The following is an 18931-nucleotide window of genomic DNA, read 5'->3' as shown; positions in this document are numbered from 1 at the left end:
CACATTGAATTTAGTGGAACTAAATAGTTGGATGATTCTCTTAGAAATATTCTTGATATTAGAAGGTAGTAAAATGGTTGCTGATTTATTTGAGTTCAAGTGATCTAGAACATCCATAACTTTAATGGCCTTGTGTTCCAGATAAGAATTATGTAAGCATACTTGAAAAGAGGTTGGGAAAGATTGTGGAAGAGAAACTTGGAGAAGAACAAGCTAGGTTCAGGCCAAATAGATGTTGTCAAGATCAGATTTCGATTTTAACAAATAATTGAGAAAACAGGAATACGACAAGGATTTATACTTAAGTTTTGTAAATATGGAAAAGGCATACGACAAGGTATCCAGAGAAAAGCTTTTCAAAACTACAGTTATATGAGGTAAATGGAACATTATACAGAGCAATATTTAAGTCCTTATACCTTCAGTTAGAATTGAAGGAAATACACAAAGATGGTTTGATGTAAATTCAGGTGTAAGACAAAGATGTACATTATCTCCACTCTTATTCATCATCTAGATGGATCACAATACAAAAGAAAGTGACTTTAAACTGGATAGTATAATTGGAGTTATCATACATTATCAAAGAGGCTTTTTGCACATGATGATGTACTCCTAACCACATCTAGTACAAGTCTCGATACGAGATACAGTGTTGTCTCGATACGAGACAACACTGTATCGAGGCAGTTAGAAGTTCAAGTCCGGAAGAATGTAAAACGGACAGCGTAGTCATAAGCCTATTGCAGAAGCAACTGATCAAAGGAGGACCTGAATAACACGTGGCCGTTAACAGACCTTCGGAAAAAGATTGGGTAACGTAAAGACCTTTACTATATGTTTGAATGAGACAGAATTTAATATCAGATTATATTAAGTGGACAATTCATAGTGGACTATAATAAGGATTTGTATTTTGAGATAGAGTAATTCTGCTGAACAAAGGAATGTCAGGAGTGAAATTTTGGCTGCATGTGACTGAGATTATATGTGAATTTGTAATTTTTGTAGATGATCTATACCAGAATAGTAACGGATTGTGAAATGTCTTTAAATGTAGCATGCAATAAGAGTTTGATTTAGAATAACATAGTTAGCTAGTTTTAATGTTTTATAGTTTGTGTGTGATTAGCAATTTGATCTGTGAGTGTTTTGTTAAATTAGCATTGAGTAACTAACTTAGCAAGTGATTTTGAAAAGCTTAGTATCCTATTCCAATTATAGTTGTAAAGTGTAATTTGTTCCAATAAGCATGTTTTGTTGTATATGCCTGACCTCAAGAATTCAAATTACCACTTGCAAAGAAATTTAGAACCATAGAGGGAGGGAACTTAATGAAAGTATTTGAGTAATAGATTATTGGCCATGATTGCAATTAGTACCGATATCTATTTAGTGTATACTAGAATGAATGCCAATTAACCTAGGAATATTCCCTGAATTTGAATAAGCTCATATTATAGGACTCTGGCTTGCACAGCAATAAAAAATAAATTTGCCAGTGTCCGAAAAGGAAGCATTCCTGGGTGGGGTCGAGTTAGGCACACATAAAGAACCAATATAAAAAAATGGAATATTAACAGTTCCCTCTATCTGCTTGTAGATTTTGTTCTTCCAAGAAAAATACCCAGAGTTAATGGCAAAGGAAAAGAGATCTATGATGTCAGATGGAAAAACGTTTTCTAAGAGAGATAAGGTGTCAGTTAAGGGAATATTGGTAAACAAAGAGGAGATATCAAAGCTTACCAATATGTCTGTGTTATTCACGGTTAAATTTTCTATAAGAGCTTTAAAGTGGATAGAGTTTTTTATATAGGATGTGGACCTTCCAGTGTGGAGGGTCAGAGAGTTGGCCAGCTGCTTAGACAGTCTGTAGCAAGATGCGTTGGTGGCATCTACTATAGGTCTAAGTGGGGAATTGGGTTTGTGGATTTTTGGTAAACCATATATTCGGTGGGGTTAAGTTTTTTCGTGATGTCAGGGGGCCAGGAAGATACTTTTTTAAGTAAGATTTTTAATTTCTTAACTTGTGTTTTTGTGGGGTCATATTCTAGCGGGATGTAGGTAGCACAATCTCGGAGGATAATATTCATTTTACGATTGTATTCACCAGTATTAAGAACGACTGTGGCATTACCCTTATCCGCTCTGGTGATGACGATACTTTTTTCTTTGCATAATTTCAGGAGAGCTGTGCGTTGGGCATACGATAAATTACTTTTTGGAGGCAAAGAATGAGCGAGGATGTTGGCTACGTCAAGTCTGATGTTGTTGACTATCTCTGACGGTATGTGACCGATCCCACATTCAATGTTAAACATTACATCAAGCACTGGCACTTCCTTCGGAGCGACAGCGAAATTAGGGCCGAGGCATAGGGCGCTTACGGCATCGTCGTTGAGCCTTTTGGAAGTAAAGTTTACTACTGTCTTGAATGATTGATTTTGCGGTTGTGGTTTGTCTTTAACCAGGTTGTTATATTTCTTGATGTGTTTATTTTTTATTTTTTGAAATTCTTTCTGTGCAGTAATTTCCAAAATGACAGAGAGAATCGACCAAAGTTCAGGGTTAAGAATCGTGGAGAGCTCTGAATGTAAGGAGCCAATGGCGGCGTTCGTCACTGAGAGGGTGGCACGAGTAGAGGCGAATTGCTCGCATAGTAATGCCAGGCTGGCACGGTTATATATGCAGAGGGCTTTTTTGGAATGGAAATTGGCTTTTAGTTTAACGCAGTTCGGTATCACTCTTGTATCCCGACAGCTTTTTTAAATAGGCCAGCCTATTTAGTTGCCTACGTGGTTGGGCTTAATATTGTATAATATTTGTGTTCATGTTACATTAGTTGTTTTTATAATCCCCAAAGATGTCCTAGTGACCAGGACGAAATATAGAAATTATTAAACCTAGGTTAATCCTTTCTGAGTGCTGTATACATTCCATTAAGCCTCCAACATGATGTCCTCACAGCACTTAAGCCTCTACACACGAAGTTGGTGGAGTTAGTAATAACTCTTCCTTGTCCTGAACAGAAAGCCAACAAGTACTTACCATTATTATTACTTGTGCTGTTTGCTTTAAATCTTCCCAAAACATTTCTGCATGCCTGGTAATCATTTTTCTACTCTCCTGTTCAGATCTTTAACAAGGACTGACTTCTTTTTCATTGTGTCAGTCCTTCTCTCATGCCTCGAAAAATTCCTTTCCATTTATTCTTCACTAGAACCTTCAGTGGGACCATAGGCACAGATAACTCTTATTGTCCAATTCCCCATCTGATTATCCTTGTATTTAATATTGAATTTATATAATTGATGTTTTTACACCTTGTCATGCTATAAATGAAAGATTTCAAGAAATTGTATTCTTGGTTTCATCCTTTATCCAAGTATAAGCAATCAAAATTAGCACATGAAGTCACTTCATGACTGGGCTATTTGTATATAGAGGCTAATGGCTTCACATCATTTACCCGTGTTTCCCGTATTGCAATGTGCACACGTTAATTTAAAGTATAACCAAGTAAAAAAAAAAACTTTCAACCTCTGTCTTTAGTCCAGAGTAATTTATTAATAAAGTGTGGCACCTTTTCGCTACTTCTATGTGGAAATATGACTTCTGCATTACTTCAACCTTGGTATCACTTTTGGGTCTGGCAACCACTGATGAGACTTCAATAAAGTAAAAACAAGTCTGGGTAATGGCCTTTCCCATAATGTATAGCATTATATATGTCTGTAAGGTTTTTTTTTTATGTGATTCCCACACACCAAAGGATTCCAGATATATATATATATATATATATATTTTTTTTTTTTTTTTTTTACATAAACCAAAACCTTTATGTAGAAATCAAATTTGATTTTTTTTTCTTTTTTTCCAAGCCACTTTATGCCTTCACTATGTTTGGAGGTGGTATCATGCAGGTTGATGATATTAATCTCTGACCTAAAAAAAGCTCAGTGTAAGTTTTAATTACACTGCTGCTTAAAGTGGCAGTGTAATTAAAGCCTGATGTGTTCTTTTTTTCAGCAAGAGGTTTAAACCCTCTTGCTGAAAAAAAGTCCTAAACTTCATGTCGTTTACTGCAATTATTAATAATGTACATAAACACTGTTCATTACTAATTATTTTTTTATGTAAAGAATATTTTTCTGTGTACCAGATAATGGAATGAATTACATGTTACCACATAATTCATTCCATTATGAACAGAAACATGAAAATACAAAATAATCTAAATTATTGTGTATTTACATGAGAGATTCATAACTCTACTGTGATGGAGTAGTAACGTTAATGAATAGTAATTAATTCTATTAGATGAATGTTCATCAGTTTGCTGAATAAGTTAACTCACAAGGGCAAGGTATCTGGTAAATACTGGGGCAGTATGGAGGTGGAAGCTTATCCTTTACAGAGCCTAGAGAGGAAGATAGTTTGTTAACCAGATGAAAAGTCACATTGAATTTAGTGGAACTAAATAGTTGGATGATTCTCTTAGAAATATTCTTGATATTAGAAGGTAGTAAAATGGTTGCTGATTTATTTGAGTTCAAGTGATCTAGAACATCCATAACTTTAATGGCCTTGTGTTCCAGATAAGAATTATGTAAGCATACTTGAAAAGAGGTTGGGAAAGATTGTGGAAGAGAAACTTGGAGAAGAACAAGCTAGGTTCAGGCCAAATAGATGTTGTCAAGATCAGATTTCGATTTTAACAAATAATTGAGAAAACAGGAATACGACAAGGATTTATACTTAAGTTTTGTAAATATGGAAAAGGCATACGACAAGGTATCCAGAGAAAAGCTTTTCAAAACTACAGTTATATGAGGTAAATGGAACATTATACAGAGCAATATTTAAGTCCTTATACCTTCAGTTAGAATTGAAGGAAATACACAAAGATGGTTTGATGTAAATTCAGGTGTAAGACAAAGATGTACATTATCTCCACTCTTATTCATCATCTAGATGGATCACAATACAAAAGAAAGTGACTTTAAACTGGATAGTATAATTGGAGTTATCATACATTATCAAAGAGGCTTTTTGCACATGATGATGTACTCCTAACCACATCTAGTACAAGTCCCCAGGATTCTCTAACTAAATTGAATAACATCTGTGACAAATTTGGCATGAAAATCAGTAATAAAAAGACCAAACTATGAAAATAGGCAGAAGCATAGAAAACTTCAGATGCATTCTGAATGGAGATCTTATATAACATGTAAAATAAACTGGAAATAGAACAGAATAATCAAACCTGGTATTGGCTGGTTACCAGCTGAATAAATTTATATGGAATAAGAGAGAAATTAGTCAAAACACTAAATGAGCTGTATACAAGACAGTGTTCAAACCAGTTTTAAGTTATGGATCTGAGAGTTAGGTCAGAAATCTAACTTTTAAAGCACTTGATTAAATACTAGAGACCACAGATATGAGGGTGCTGAGAAAAATTAGGGAGTGAATCAATGGCAGAATGTTATTAAAAGTGAAGATATTAGAAAGGAACTTGACATTATTAGCATTCAAGCATGTGTCATCTGAGCTAATCTAAGTTGGTATGGCTATTTAAATAGAATGGATGAGGAAAGGTAAGCGAAACAGTATTTGATGCCAAGATGGCAGGAAAGAGATCCAGAGGAAGACCAAGATCTAGATGGGTTGATTCAGTCAGAAGTGCCTTAGAAGCATAAAATGTTAGATATGACAATGTTATCATACTGACAAATAATAGACTAATTTGGAGGAAAATTGTTGATAGGAGATTAATCATAATGTAAACTTAATTCTGTAGTGCTGTCATAGCAACCTGTACTCCCATTGAGGGTACATATCTGGAAACTGATGATGATTTCATATCCTTTGATTTTTTTTAAAAATTATTTATATCTAATTTGTTTAAAAAAATGTTGGGGGTTTGGGGGGAAACTTGAGACTGCATCTGTCATTTATGCCTGACTCACAGGTTTTGATTGTTGTGGTTGAAATTTAAATTTTATACTGCTGATGAAGCCTTGATTGGTGGAAATTCTATAAAATGTAAGTTTCATTATTTTTGTATTAATTATACAACAACGTACATATATTATCAGGAATAGTATCTGCAGTTTGTTGAGTCACATGCATGCCAGTCTCTATGCTTTACTAATTTGTGTGCTACCCAAATTACGGAAATTATCTTAATTGTTGATTAATTACATATCCTGTAACCAAAAAATTCTTTCTCCTTCTATATTATGGCATTTGTTTCTGTAGAATAAGATTAGAGTGCACAATTGTGGAAATTGATATGCTGAAAGTTTTGCAAGTTATGTCAAATGAAAGTGCAGTGCAGTGTGCTGTCATCAAAACTGTACATGGGATTTACTTTGAACACCATTGATTAAGAAGGAAGAGTGGGTGAAAGAATAGAGCCTTATGGAACTCAGTATTAGTTGCACTCATTAAGGATAATGATCATCCTTGAGTATTGGTTGTAGAGTTTAAGGATAATTGTCCATTAACCGTGACTTGTATTTTCCATTCCAACAGAAAACTGATAATTCAGTTCCAGAAGTTAGAAGGCAGGTCATATGATGTGAGCTAACTTAATAGGTCTAGTGCCAAATCCGGTTAAATATCTAAGAGCACTCATTTGAGATTCCTCCCCACATTTATCCAAAGCTGAATGACATAAGAAGGAATCCTCTCTTCATCGCCATTGGGAGCAAACAATACTGGCAATCATTTATTAGCTTATGAGATTTCAAAGTAGTGTATAAATAGAATTTCTTCAGTTAATTCTTCTGATCTGATTCTTATCTAATTAGATAAGAAGTATTCCTTTGTTCAGAATGGGCTGAATATAGGCAAACCTGATGATGTTGGGAGCTCACCTAATAGGTCTAGTGCCAAACCCATTTAAATATAGAAATAGGAAAAAAGTTTTAAAAGTGATATAGGAGTCAACTCAGGCAAACAAAACATAAGGAACAAATGGAGAAATCCTATCAATATTAGGAGACATTTTGGTGTCTAGTTTGGACAAGATTCTTCTAATCTCTTTCTTCTCTTTCTAGTGGAAAATCCGAAGGTGATGAAATATTGCATATTTGTAATGGTGGGATAACAATAAAGATCATCTATACAAGAAATTGAGGAAGAGACACAAGAAGATTAATTTTTCTTTGGGAGAGAGCAAAACTGTTAGAGGAGTATTGGTCAAAAGTTATGCCTAGTACCTTTGGCATGAGACCAGAAAACATCATTGCAATGTGGAAATGATGCAACTTTCCTACTTGTAACTTTTTCAAAATCAGTTATTTAATGCATTGATACTTTGCTCACAACTCTGAGTTTAGTATGAACAGAAAATAACATTGCGATTATGATAAAATTCACTGGTGACTTTCATCACAATCTCTATTTTCTTGGTATCGGAAGAAGGTTGTCGATGTTTCATTCTTGTAGCTTTGACACCCTTCTTCCAGTACCAATAATTTAAACTAGAATGGGGAATAAGAATTGCTTTAGTAATATATAGTGCGAGTGTATGCATCAGAAGACTGAAAGGAATAATTTAACCAAGAAAATGATGCATGAACGTCATAAGCATAATTCCATTTTTCATTCTTGTGATATCAAAAAAATGCTGCCCACATGAGAGGATATCAACCATAAATTGTTGTCCAAATCGCCTAGATGGTATATATTTATTTATTTAGCATATCACGATACAACCTTATTGGTTGTCATATATTTTTATCTGTAAATGGCACATGTTCCATGGCTGGTCTGGATGCAGGACAAAAAACCCGAGTTTCTAGCAAAAAAAAACCCACTTCTGTATGAGGTTGGCTAAACTCACTTTCATTTGATAAATGCTCTTCACAGATGCCTAGATGAGATTTGAACCTACATCTTTATATATTGTACCTATATATATATATATATATATATATATATTTATTTATTTATTTAAAAATGTGGAATGACTAGAAACTGAGAAAAATGAAAACAAAGTTTAATAGTACAACTTGTATCAGCCAGGTGCACATTACAAAAGAAATAACCAGTAAAACATAGAGGAAATAACTGTAAACAGCATGAAAAGTTAGCGTATGCATATTCAATGTAGAAACGTTGAAGTCTGCGCATTCAAAACTGTTCTATTGTTGGGTGTGGGCATGTGTATAGCATCTCGTGAATGCCAGTATTTGACAATGTCAGAAAGGTTGTAACTCAGGTTGTTGTTGAGGTGTAGGGGGTTGAGAATCATTTCTCTTGATTCTATTATCTTTCTTTCTAATTCATCCCACCGGTGAACTCTACAACTGGAACAACAACCTACTGAAAACTACCTCTGAACTACCTATAAACATATAGGTAGTTCAGAGGTATATGTAGGTCGTTCTCTCCATCCACTTATTCCATGATTGACTTCCTAAAATTCATGAAGAAAATACCACACTTCAACCTATCGTAGAAGGAATTGATTCGCCAACATATAAACTTTCAAAATATCTGGCTAAATCTCTCATATGTTTTTCCGGTAAATATACGAAGATGAAATAATGGCTAGTTTTGATATAGTCTCCTTATTTACCAATGTTCCTACGGACGAAGTTCTTTTACTACTCAAAGATAAATTATCTAAAAAGATCATGGCCGTACTTACTCATTGCATCCACTCGGGATATCACCTATAAACAAAATTATGGTCTTGCAATGGGTAATTCGTTGTCGCTTGTACTTGTGAACATCTGTTTAGAAGATCTGGAAGTTAAAGCCATCTCCTCTTATCCTTTAAAACCAGGAATTTGGAAAAGATATATTGATGACATTTTCCTGATTTGGAGCCATGGCTGTGAATCTCTCCTGTAACATCTAAATAATCACCATCCGAACATAAAATTTACGGCTGAGCTTGAAGCTTCCTTTTTTGGACATCAAACTGACCTGTTCCTCAGAGAAATTAAAAATCTCGATTTACAGAAAACCTACCCACACCAACAGATATCTCCACGGTCAATCCCATCATTATCCTCCTCAAATGTTTGGAATCATTTCTACACTATGACATCGTGCTCGCTCTCTTCTTGATGATGAGATAGAACTTAATAAAGAGTTAAATTTTCTCAGGTCTTTTCAACTAAATGACTATTCACAAAAAACAATTGACAAATATCTATTAAATCAATCCACTTGCAATAGAGAAGATACCAATAGGGTGAAAGGTAAAATTTCTATACCATACATAAGCTCTGTCTCACCCAAATTGGCCAAGTTTCTTAGGAAATACAACGTAAGAGCTTTATTTACTCCTCTTCCAAAAATCCGCAGCTTAGTGAGCAGTCCGTAACCTAGACATGACAACCTTAAACATCCCGGTGTTTGCCAGATTTGGTACAACTGCGGTATACCATACTTTGGCCAAACAGAGAAATCAATCGAGCTACGCATTGAAGAACATGAGAGACATCATTTCGAGGAGAATGTGAGCCAGTGCTTTGTCTAGTCATGTTCTGTTCTCGGCTGATTCTAATGAAGAAAACCTTAGCCATACAGTCCTATGGGGCAAGTCTGATAACATTTTCCATTGCCTGGATGAATTAGAAAGAAAGATAATAGAATCAAGAGAAATCATTCTCAACAACAACCTGAGTTACAACCTTTCAGACTGTCATTGTGCTATGGTCAAATACTGGCGTTGGCGAGATGCTATACACATGCATACGCCCAACAATGAAGCCAACGAGAGAACAGTTTTGAATGCGCAGACTTCAGTGTTTTTACATTGAATATGTATATACTAATTTTTTGTGTTGTTTACAGTTATTTCCTCTATGTTTTACTGGTTATTTCTTTTGTAATGTGCACCTGAAGAAGGCTGATACAAGCTGAAACTAGTTGTACTATTAAGCTTTGTATTCATTTTTCTCAATTTCTAGTCATTCAACATTTTTTAATAAATGTATATCAACTGAGTAAATCAATCTTCCTACATATATATATATATATATATATATATATAGAAGGAAGAAAACAGGTGAGGTGAAATAACAGCCTTGTGGGAGATCCCCAGCATTAATTCCAAATGTTACAGATAAAGAACTGTCAACCACCACAAATAATGCATGACTCGAGGGAAACCTGGTAGCAACTCTTTTGCAGAATTTTGAAGAAGACCACATGATATAAACCTGTTTAACAAGCCTTTGTGCTAAACATGGTGAAATGCTTTATGAAGAGACTGCAATTCCAAATAATGTAGCTGTCCTCACATTCACCATTGTCTTCTGACTTCACTATTCAGTGCTGTTTTTTGTGAATTCCATTTTTTCCAATTTTCTTAATGAAGGTTGTGTAAACTTATTGTATAGTATTGGTGATACCATGAATGGTTCTGGATTAAATATATTAGGAAACATGCTCTAGACATCAAATACAGGACCTCCTTCAGGCAACTTCATTCCTTCAGCAAGCAGAGCATCAGTGTCACACATCCGATAGCGAAATTCATCCTATTTCCCCAAACAGCATTCATTCCCAAACCTCCATGATGGGATTTAAACCCACAGTCTGTTTGTTGAATATCTCATTAATTTTTATGTGCATTATTCTCAGTAACATACTGTAGATGTCATTCTTTCCGAATTTACTTCATAACTGGTATTGCAATTTGGATATACGTTGTAAAATGCAGCTGTTGATGACAGTCCTATTGTTCCATTTGCTCCCATCTAATTGCCCGATGGAAATTAATTACCACTTACGGCAGAGCATAAGTCGATATATGAAGTTATTAAAATGGTAGTGAACCTCAATTCATTGACAGAAAGCTGAAATCCTGATCTAAACTATCACAAGCATAGGCTAGTGATAGTTTTAATCAGGATTTCCCAAACTGCGTTCCGCGGAACACCGGTGTTCCGCAGTAATAATAAGTGTTCTGTGAAAAATTATCAGAATTGATATGAGCCTGGAATGGTTTTAAATGCTGTGACAAGTTTAAACATGTTTGAAAATCAGGCACTCCTCACTTTGCATGTGGATTGTGCTATTAAGGCCAGCATGCACTGGCCTTGACTCAGCCGCCCATGGTTGTCGACACCTGTGAGCACAAGTGAAGTATGGAGGTATCTATTCTAGGAAGCATGCGGTCACAAGCAAGGTCAATGCGATGTGTTGCAGCCTGGCATGCCTGTCGTGTGCATTACAGGGAATAGTTTTATGTTAGTTGGTTTTGCCAAATGTTTAGTCTAGAGTTTTGTTGTTGGATTTTTCTCAGGTTTTAGTGAGTGAATTAATTTAGAATTAGTACACAGTTCACTCTCACTAACACGCATTAATGCCTTAAAACATGCATGCATACACTTGTGTTTTAAGGCATCAAAGATTCTTTCCAATTAATGTATTTCATAATTTTATAAAGGCCTTCTGTGTGAAGTATGCTTCAGAAAGGTACTCATATAGTATATTTGAATTCAAACTTCATTATTGATTGAATAAAGTACTATTCATCATGTTGAGGAGTATTTTTTTTTATTGTGAACTAAATCTCTTATTTTGGATGACAAAATCCCATGATTAATACTCATGTTCTAAATAACTTGTTTACAGTTTATAATTATTTCTATCGTTTTCAGAACATTTAAAGTGAAGAAAATGGCCACACTGAGAGAGCTAATGGAATTAATCTCAGAACAAATGGTAAGCAAATGAATAAGTAGCCTGATAACTTTAATAACATATGACAAAAATTATGAATTGTTATTGGCCTAAATGAAAAGCAGATTACATGTTGAAAATCAATAATACAGTTGAATAGACAGTGAACACAGAGCTCCTAGATTACCTTATGGATCCAAGAATTCCTTTCTTGCAAGCTTAACTTTCTCACAACATGGTCTCCACAAGGCACTCAAATTCATCTCTTATCTAAAAGAGTAAAAATAAATGTCCACACCACAGTGGAATTCAAAGCATCATTCTGTTTTGTTTGTAAACAGGCTGTGTGATCTATGCAGAACCTGGGAGGTTGCAAAGTATATGGATGTTGTGCATAGATTACAACATGGCTATTGTACATATCAGAGTAGAGCACATCAATGAATTTTGAAATCTTCTTTTACTTGAAAGTGATATTTGCAAATCTAGGTAAGATTGTTTACATCACAGCAAATGTTTTTGTTCTCTTATGATAAGTAGAATTGGAATGTGAATGCCTTTTGAGTTCTGTATATAAAGATGACATGAGCATTATACATGATAGGAACAAAGAAATGCACTGCCAAATTACCCTGGTGGGTACTTCGTTAATCATTATAGGCAATTAAACTATGCACACATTGATTATGTATTAGCAAAATCTCATGATAAGAATGAAAGAGAATTTATTGATCTGTTATGAGATAACTTTCTCAAGCAGCATGTGTAAATGGAACCTTAAATCAAAGAATGTTAGATTTCATCATAGACTTAGGAGTCTCAGTTATGAATCCAACTATTTTGCCATCGGTGATCATGCCAGACTGACCTAGGAGGTTGCAAATATGGATTTTATTATTAGGGAAGGTTACATGCTAAACTGCAAAGCTGGAAATTATCACAAACTTAGAGAATATCATGTTTGAATACTTGATATCAGTTATTGAATGGGATGAATATTAGCATGGCAGCATGGGAAGCTTTGTGCGAGAGAGAGAAATGCTTAAATGATACAGTATTTGAATATTATCCATGAAGTAGAATAAATATGGTGGCAGCAAAATGAAGGTGCAACTTTATTAAGCAAGAGATCCTTAAAAGATGATATGGTAGGAATATCATGAAAATGAGTGTGGAATGTGGAAAAATAAATATGGAAAGCTAAATGGAAGTATGAAAAATAAGGCATCCCAAAGGAATTTTATTGTGATGTTGCAAGTAAATGAAAGAATCAGTGTGCGAGAATGACTCCACTGCATGCAGACAGTACACTTGTGTCAAAAGTAGATGCAATTGTACACATAATGAGTGCTCACTTCACTAAGATCTCTCAACCTAGTGTATGTAACTAAGTGCACAGTACTACCACTACATTCAATAAAGAGATACAGGTGCATAAGAAGGAATTTCCAGAGCTGTGGCATAACCTGGACAATAATTTGGAAATAAGGGCAGATGAGATATCAGCATAAAGAAATGTTCAGCCAAAATGGCTAGCCCCTTAAGATGCATATATAAATGGAGTCTAACACAGTAACAGAAAGAATGTGGAATAATCCCATTGGAAAGGTCCCAGTCCAGTAGAGTTGTTGTTTAAGGGTGGTGCAAAGACTGATGTGTCTAACTATCAATCTGTTAGTATCTTGAGGGGGTTGTGCAGATTTTAGAGAAACTGATAAGAACTTGCATACAGAAATGGATCGATGGAGAAGCATGCAAAGAACAACATGGGTTGTTTAATGGAGATCATGTTTTAGCAAGTTGCTCATATATTGCAATAATATTACTGCTGAGTTGGCTAAAAGTTATGGATACACTATAGATACATTAAATTGCTAAGGTATTTGATAGGATATCACACGAAAGGCTGTTGCATAAAATGGAGAATATGGGAACTGTTCACTTAGATAAGTTGGTATTGATAATCAGGTATAGGAAAGTGGAAATATGGGATTGTGACTTTGCCATATGTGATGCTACTAGTGGTATTTCCTTGTATTGTTGTTGTTCAATCTATATATCGGTATTGATATTCGGAAGGATCTGAAAGGAGGTCTTCATTTGTTTGCTGATGATGCAAAGATAAAGATGACAATCATACGTGCTAATCGATGCTACTGATATACTGCATGTATAGGTGAATTTGGATAAGTTGGAAGTGTAAACAAATGATAATGGTTGTCAATTCAGTGTAGGTAAGTGTAAAGTTATGTGCTTTACATCATGCAACATCCAGTGCCATATTATATTGGCAAGACTTTGCTTCGAGAAAATGTGACTAGGAATCTTGTAGTTGTGGTTGATAGGAAGTTGGAGTTCAAAGATCACACAGAAAAAATTGCAAATACAACTTAGATGATAAAGATCAGATATTGATGTGTAAGGATAAAGAAGTCATTTTGTATCTTTGTTCTCACTCAACCAGGTTTATCCTGCCATTAGAGTAAGTTCATCTCTCCATCTGGTCTTCTGTCTACTTCGACTTCTCTTTCCCTCTCCAGGTATCCAGTAAGTGGTGGATTTATCCCATGTGTCATCTTGTTTTCTCATCGTGTCCTTCCCATCTCCATTTTAGGAATTTTACTGTTCTTATGATGTCAATTACTTGTGTTCTGTCTTATTTCTAGGGCTCTTATTTTTTTTTTTATCCTTTTGATGTTTAACATGCTTCTTTCCATTGCTCTTTGGCATGTTCTTTGCTTGGTTACTTGTTTAGTTGTGACTAGCTTTGTGATCCATAAGTTAGAATGGGTAGTCTCCCTTCATCCACTCTTTTAAACTCCAATAGCTCATCTAAGATGGAAGGAATACATTCAAGATCTATATGACAAGGAAAATATACCAAATGGGTTGCCATTAGAAGATATAAAGAAGGTAAATGAAGATGATCTAGGCCCACAGATTTGAAGACAGAAGTAGAAATGGCCATTAAAGAACTAAAATGTGGAAAGGCAGAAGGAATAGATGAAATATCTGCAGAATTCCTGAAACAACTTCAGAAGAAAGGAACTGAAGAAATAACCAAAATAATAAATTTAATTTATAACAAAGGAGAATTACCAAAACATTTTCTGCCCTTAATATTTATACGTGTACTAAAGAAAAGTAATGCAGTGAACTGCAAGAATTTTAGAACAATAAGCCTCATTTCCTATACATCGAAAATACTTATGAGAATCTTAACATGAAGAATTACATTTAAGGTGGAAGAATTTCTTGGAGAAGATCAGTTTGGTTTCAGGAAGGGTAGAGGAAAAAGAGATGCGATTGGACTGTTAAGAATAGTAAGTGAAAGAAGTCTAGAAGTGAATAAAGAAGTTAATATCTGTTATGTAGATTTTGAAAAAGCTGTTGACTTAGTAAAATGGGATAAGATGGTGGAAGTAACGGAAAAGATTGGTATAGATCGGAAAGACAGAAGGCTAATTATTTCACTATATATGAGACAAACTGCCATGGTGAGAGAACAGAACCAGGCATCATTGGACAAGGAGTAAGACAAGGCTGTTCTCTGTCACCAATTTTGTTTAAGATGTATTCCGATGCAGTGTTGAAAGAAGCACTGGAGAATTCGGAAGAAGGAATAAAAATTGGAGGTAGACAAATATTTGCAATAAGATGTGTAGATGACAAGGCATTATTATCAAATACTGAAACAGGACTGCAACATCTATTGAACAGATTACTGGAATCCTGTATCAATTATGGAATGAAAATTAACACCAAAAAACAAACAAACAAAGGTAATGAAAATAGCAAGGAAAAGAGGCAAATATGGATATCAGAATAAATGGGGAAAAATTGAATCAAGTAAAGACATTTAAATATCTAGGAAGTGCGATTAACAGTGATGGAAGTTGTAAAAGTGAAGTGACATAAAAGCAAGAATAGCGATGGGAAGAGATGCCTTTAATAGAAAATGGAATTTATTCAGAAGTAAAATGGATAGAAACCTAAAGAAAAGACTAATAGAATGTTATGTGTGGAGTGTTGCCCTCTATGCAGCTGAAACTTGGACATCGAAGAAAGAAGAAATTAAGATTTTGGAAAGGTTTGAGATGTGGATTTGGAGAAGGATAGAAAAAATCAAATGAACAGATAAAATAGCTAATGAAGAGGTCTTTTCAGAAGTAAAATGGATAGAAACCTAAAGAAAAGACTAATAAAATGTTATGTGTGGAGTGTTGCCCTCTATGCAGCTGATACTTGGACATTGAAGAAATTAAGAGTTTGGAAAGGTTTGAGATGTGGATTTGGAGAAGGATGGAAAAAATCAATTGGACAGATAAAATAACTAATGAAGAGGTCTTAAAAAGAACAGAAAAAGAAAGAAGTCTGTTAAGGAGGATAAAAAGAAGAAAGGGAAACTGGATCGGACATATTCTGAGAGGAAATGGAATCATCAGAGATGCCATCGAAGGAAAGATAGACTGAAATAGGTGACATGCTGAATGGACACAGGTACACACAACCTTGAAAGAGAAGGCTCAGAACAGAAGAGAGTGGAAGGAAAGTTTTTGCTACTAAGAGAAGAACCTGCTGAAGAAGAAGCTCCCTCTAAGCATTGGTGATTCTGGCATCTGTTTCTTTTTCCATTTTGTTTTTAAAATAATATCTGGCCCAAATATTTAATATCTTCTTCTTAACTTATTCTGTTTTCAACAGTTATTGGAATTTCTGTGTGGTTAGTCCTAGTTTAGTTTTTCTGTAGTTTATGTTTAATCCATATGCTTTACTTTTATTACTTAGATCTCTAATCATTGTTTCCAGTTCTGAACTATTTTTAGAGAAGAGTGCTATGTCATCAGCAAATCTAAGATTGCTTGAATTTTTGCCTGAGATGTTTAATCTTAATTATCCCAGTTCAGTTCTCTAAATAAGATTTCCAGCAATGAAATGAAAAGCATGGGTGCTATTGGGTGTCCCTGTTTAACTCCTCTTCCTAAGTTGAAGGATGGTCCTGTGGTTTCAAGTTTGATTTCTGCTGTGCTACTATTATAAATATTTTTTAATATTCGGATGTATTTGTTTTCTATACTTTGATTTTGAAGTCCCAGGAAAACAGTGGCTTTTATTCTATTGGGTTGAATGCTTTCACGGAAGTCTATTAATGCTATGTATAGAAGCTTATTATTTTCTTGATGTTTTTTAATAATTTTGTAGAAGAACAATAGTTGAAAAATCTTTACTAAATCCTGTTTATTCATATGGTTGGTTCTGATCTAGTTTAACCACAGCCTTGGTACTGTTTCTGTTTGTAGAATGCCATTGTATAGTTTGAGAAGTTTTGGAAATAGTGATGCAAGTCCTATTTTGAAGAATTCTGCTGGAATTTGATCACGGCCCTGGGGTTTGCTGTTTTTTATTTGTTTGACTGCCTGTTCTGTTTCTTCTTCGGTGATTTCCAAGATAGGTATAATCACACATTCCATTTGTTTGGTTGTCTCTTAAACTATTTGCTTGATTATTTGAGTATAATTCTTGGTTGGTAGAATTTTGTTGCTATTTTGAGAATTTCAGGTCTATTATTTGCTTCATGACCAAATTCATCTACTAAGAAAGGGATCCAGGATTTGCCATTTTTTGCTGTTTTAAAAGATGTGCCTTGTTCTAGAGTTTGTTTGATTTCATTTATGTTGAAATTCCTTAGATGTTTTCTAATTTCATTTTTTTTTTTTTTTTTTTTTTGAATTTCATTAGTTTGTTGAACTAAATTAATTTGTTTAGTTCAACAAACTGTTTTCTTTTGTACTGATTAGAAACCATTTTTTATTTAGTAGTTCTCTTTGTTTTATTCATTTTTTGGTAATGTAGTTATTTTTGACTTTATTTCTCTTGTTGCTACTCGGTGGTTGGTATGCTTACTTCTATATCATCGCAAAGCTCTTGAGTATTATTTAATGTGAATTAAAGTTGAAATTGTTAAAAATTTCAAAGTTACATAGATAAAGTGAATCTTTTAATAATATGGAGCATTTCATTTCTTGTTTTTCTGTCTGGTGAAATCCATGTCCATCTTTTTTTTCTCTTTTCCTAAAGAAGGTATTTCCAATTTTCAGCTGGTGGTTAAAGGCAAATTCTAGGAGTTGCCTTTCTCTTTCATTACTTTTCTAATTTTCATGGTTTCTCAGAGCTAAATTTTCGCCTTTTGTTGCTTAGTGCCTACCAGGACATTAAAGTCTCCCATTACGATTACCCGGGAGTTGTGGGATGTTATTGCTAGTTCAAGTTCATCATAGAACTCTATTTTTTCCTGATCATATCTTGTGGCAGGAGCATAAACCTGTGTTATTGTTAGTGATTTGTTTTTTCCTAATTCTAACCCTAAGAAGGCAATTCTGCTTGTATAACTTTTAAATTCTGCGATTTGCTCTTAATTAAGAAATTAACTCTGTTTTCACCTTCATTATGGTAAAATAGAAGGCTGTTGTCTCTTTCAATAATTTTTTTGGTGTCACGTCTCACCTCTGAAAGTAAGTCCAATGATGTCTCAATTGATTTTTTTCCAGGGCTGCTTCTATTTCTACTAATTTATTCTCCGATTGTAATGCATTCGATGAGGTGATTATTATTGTATACATTTTAGTTATAGTTTTAATAGAAGTTTTTGCGATGTTTTTCCCAGTTCGTTTATTAGAAGTAGACCTGCCTTCAGGGTTTGAGTTTGTATCTTCATTTGCCTGGAGGGATTCGTCAAAATCTGTAAATGACCTTTTTCAGCCTTGGACAGTGTGGCCTTTCTTTTTTCTAAAAATCAAGTGGATATTATACTTTTCTGTTAAGTTTGAAAGTGGTTGCTCCTCTGGAGTCTACAAATAATATAAGAGATCTATGTTATATGAAGTACGATGTGGTCCAGCATCAGGTACCTCAGGTTTGTCGTCACAGTACTCACTAGAGTGATCCCTTGATGTAATACAATTTAAAAAATCATCTGTGTTGAAAATTATATATTAAAACAATGACATATATTTATATTCAACAAAATAAGTACAGACTATGGAATCGGTAATTAAATAAAGAAATAATATAAAAACAAGAAACGGTTATACATAATTCAGTTTTTCAATTTGTATTTGAGTATATCAAAAAGAAAAGGACAAAGCTAATATTAATGGACAGTAAGTGCTGAATTTCTGTTCAGGATATAACTTGATACTTTTGGCAGATCTGTTAATTTGTCAATTTTCTCAGTTATACACATTTTCACTTTTCCTGTGCTAGCAAAAAA

The 18931-nt window shown here is 34.4% G+C and overlaps 1 protein-coding gene across 1 annotated transcript in view; it reads left to right on the top strand.

Annotated features, from left to right (window-relative positions):
• Nucleotides 1-18931, top strand: part of Usp7 (Ubiquitin-specific protease 7) — a 747694-nt gene that overhangs the window by 368159 nt on the left and 360604 nt on the right. Inside the window, exon 17 of the mRNA XM_090397965.1 lies at nucleotides 11640-11703. Coding sequence (XP_090254091.1) covers nucleotides 11640-11703 — 64 coding nt within the window. The remainder of the gene's footprint in view (nucleotides 1-11639; nucleotides 11704-18931) is intronic.

The sequence above is a fragment of the Typopeltis vanoorti genome, chromosome 9 (genome assembly GCF_054136105.1).
Source record: "Typopeltis vanoorti isolate ZY-2024b chromosome 9, IOZ_Tvanoo_1.0, whole genome shotgun sequence".
Classification (NCBI taxonomy): domain Eukaryota; kingdom Metazoa; phylum Arthropoda; class Arachnida; order Uropygi; family Thelyphonidae; genus Typopeltis; species Typopeltis vanoorti.
This window is presented reverse-complemented; position numbering and strand designations above follow the sequence as displayed.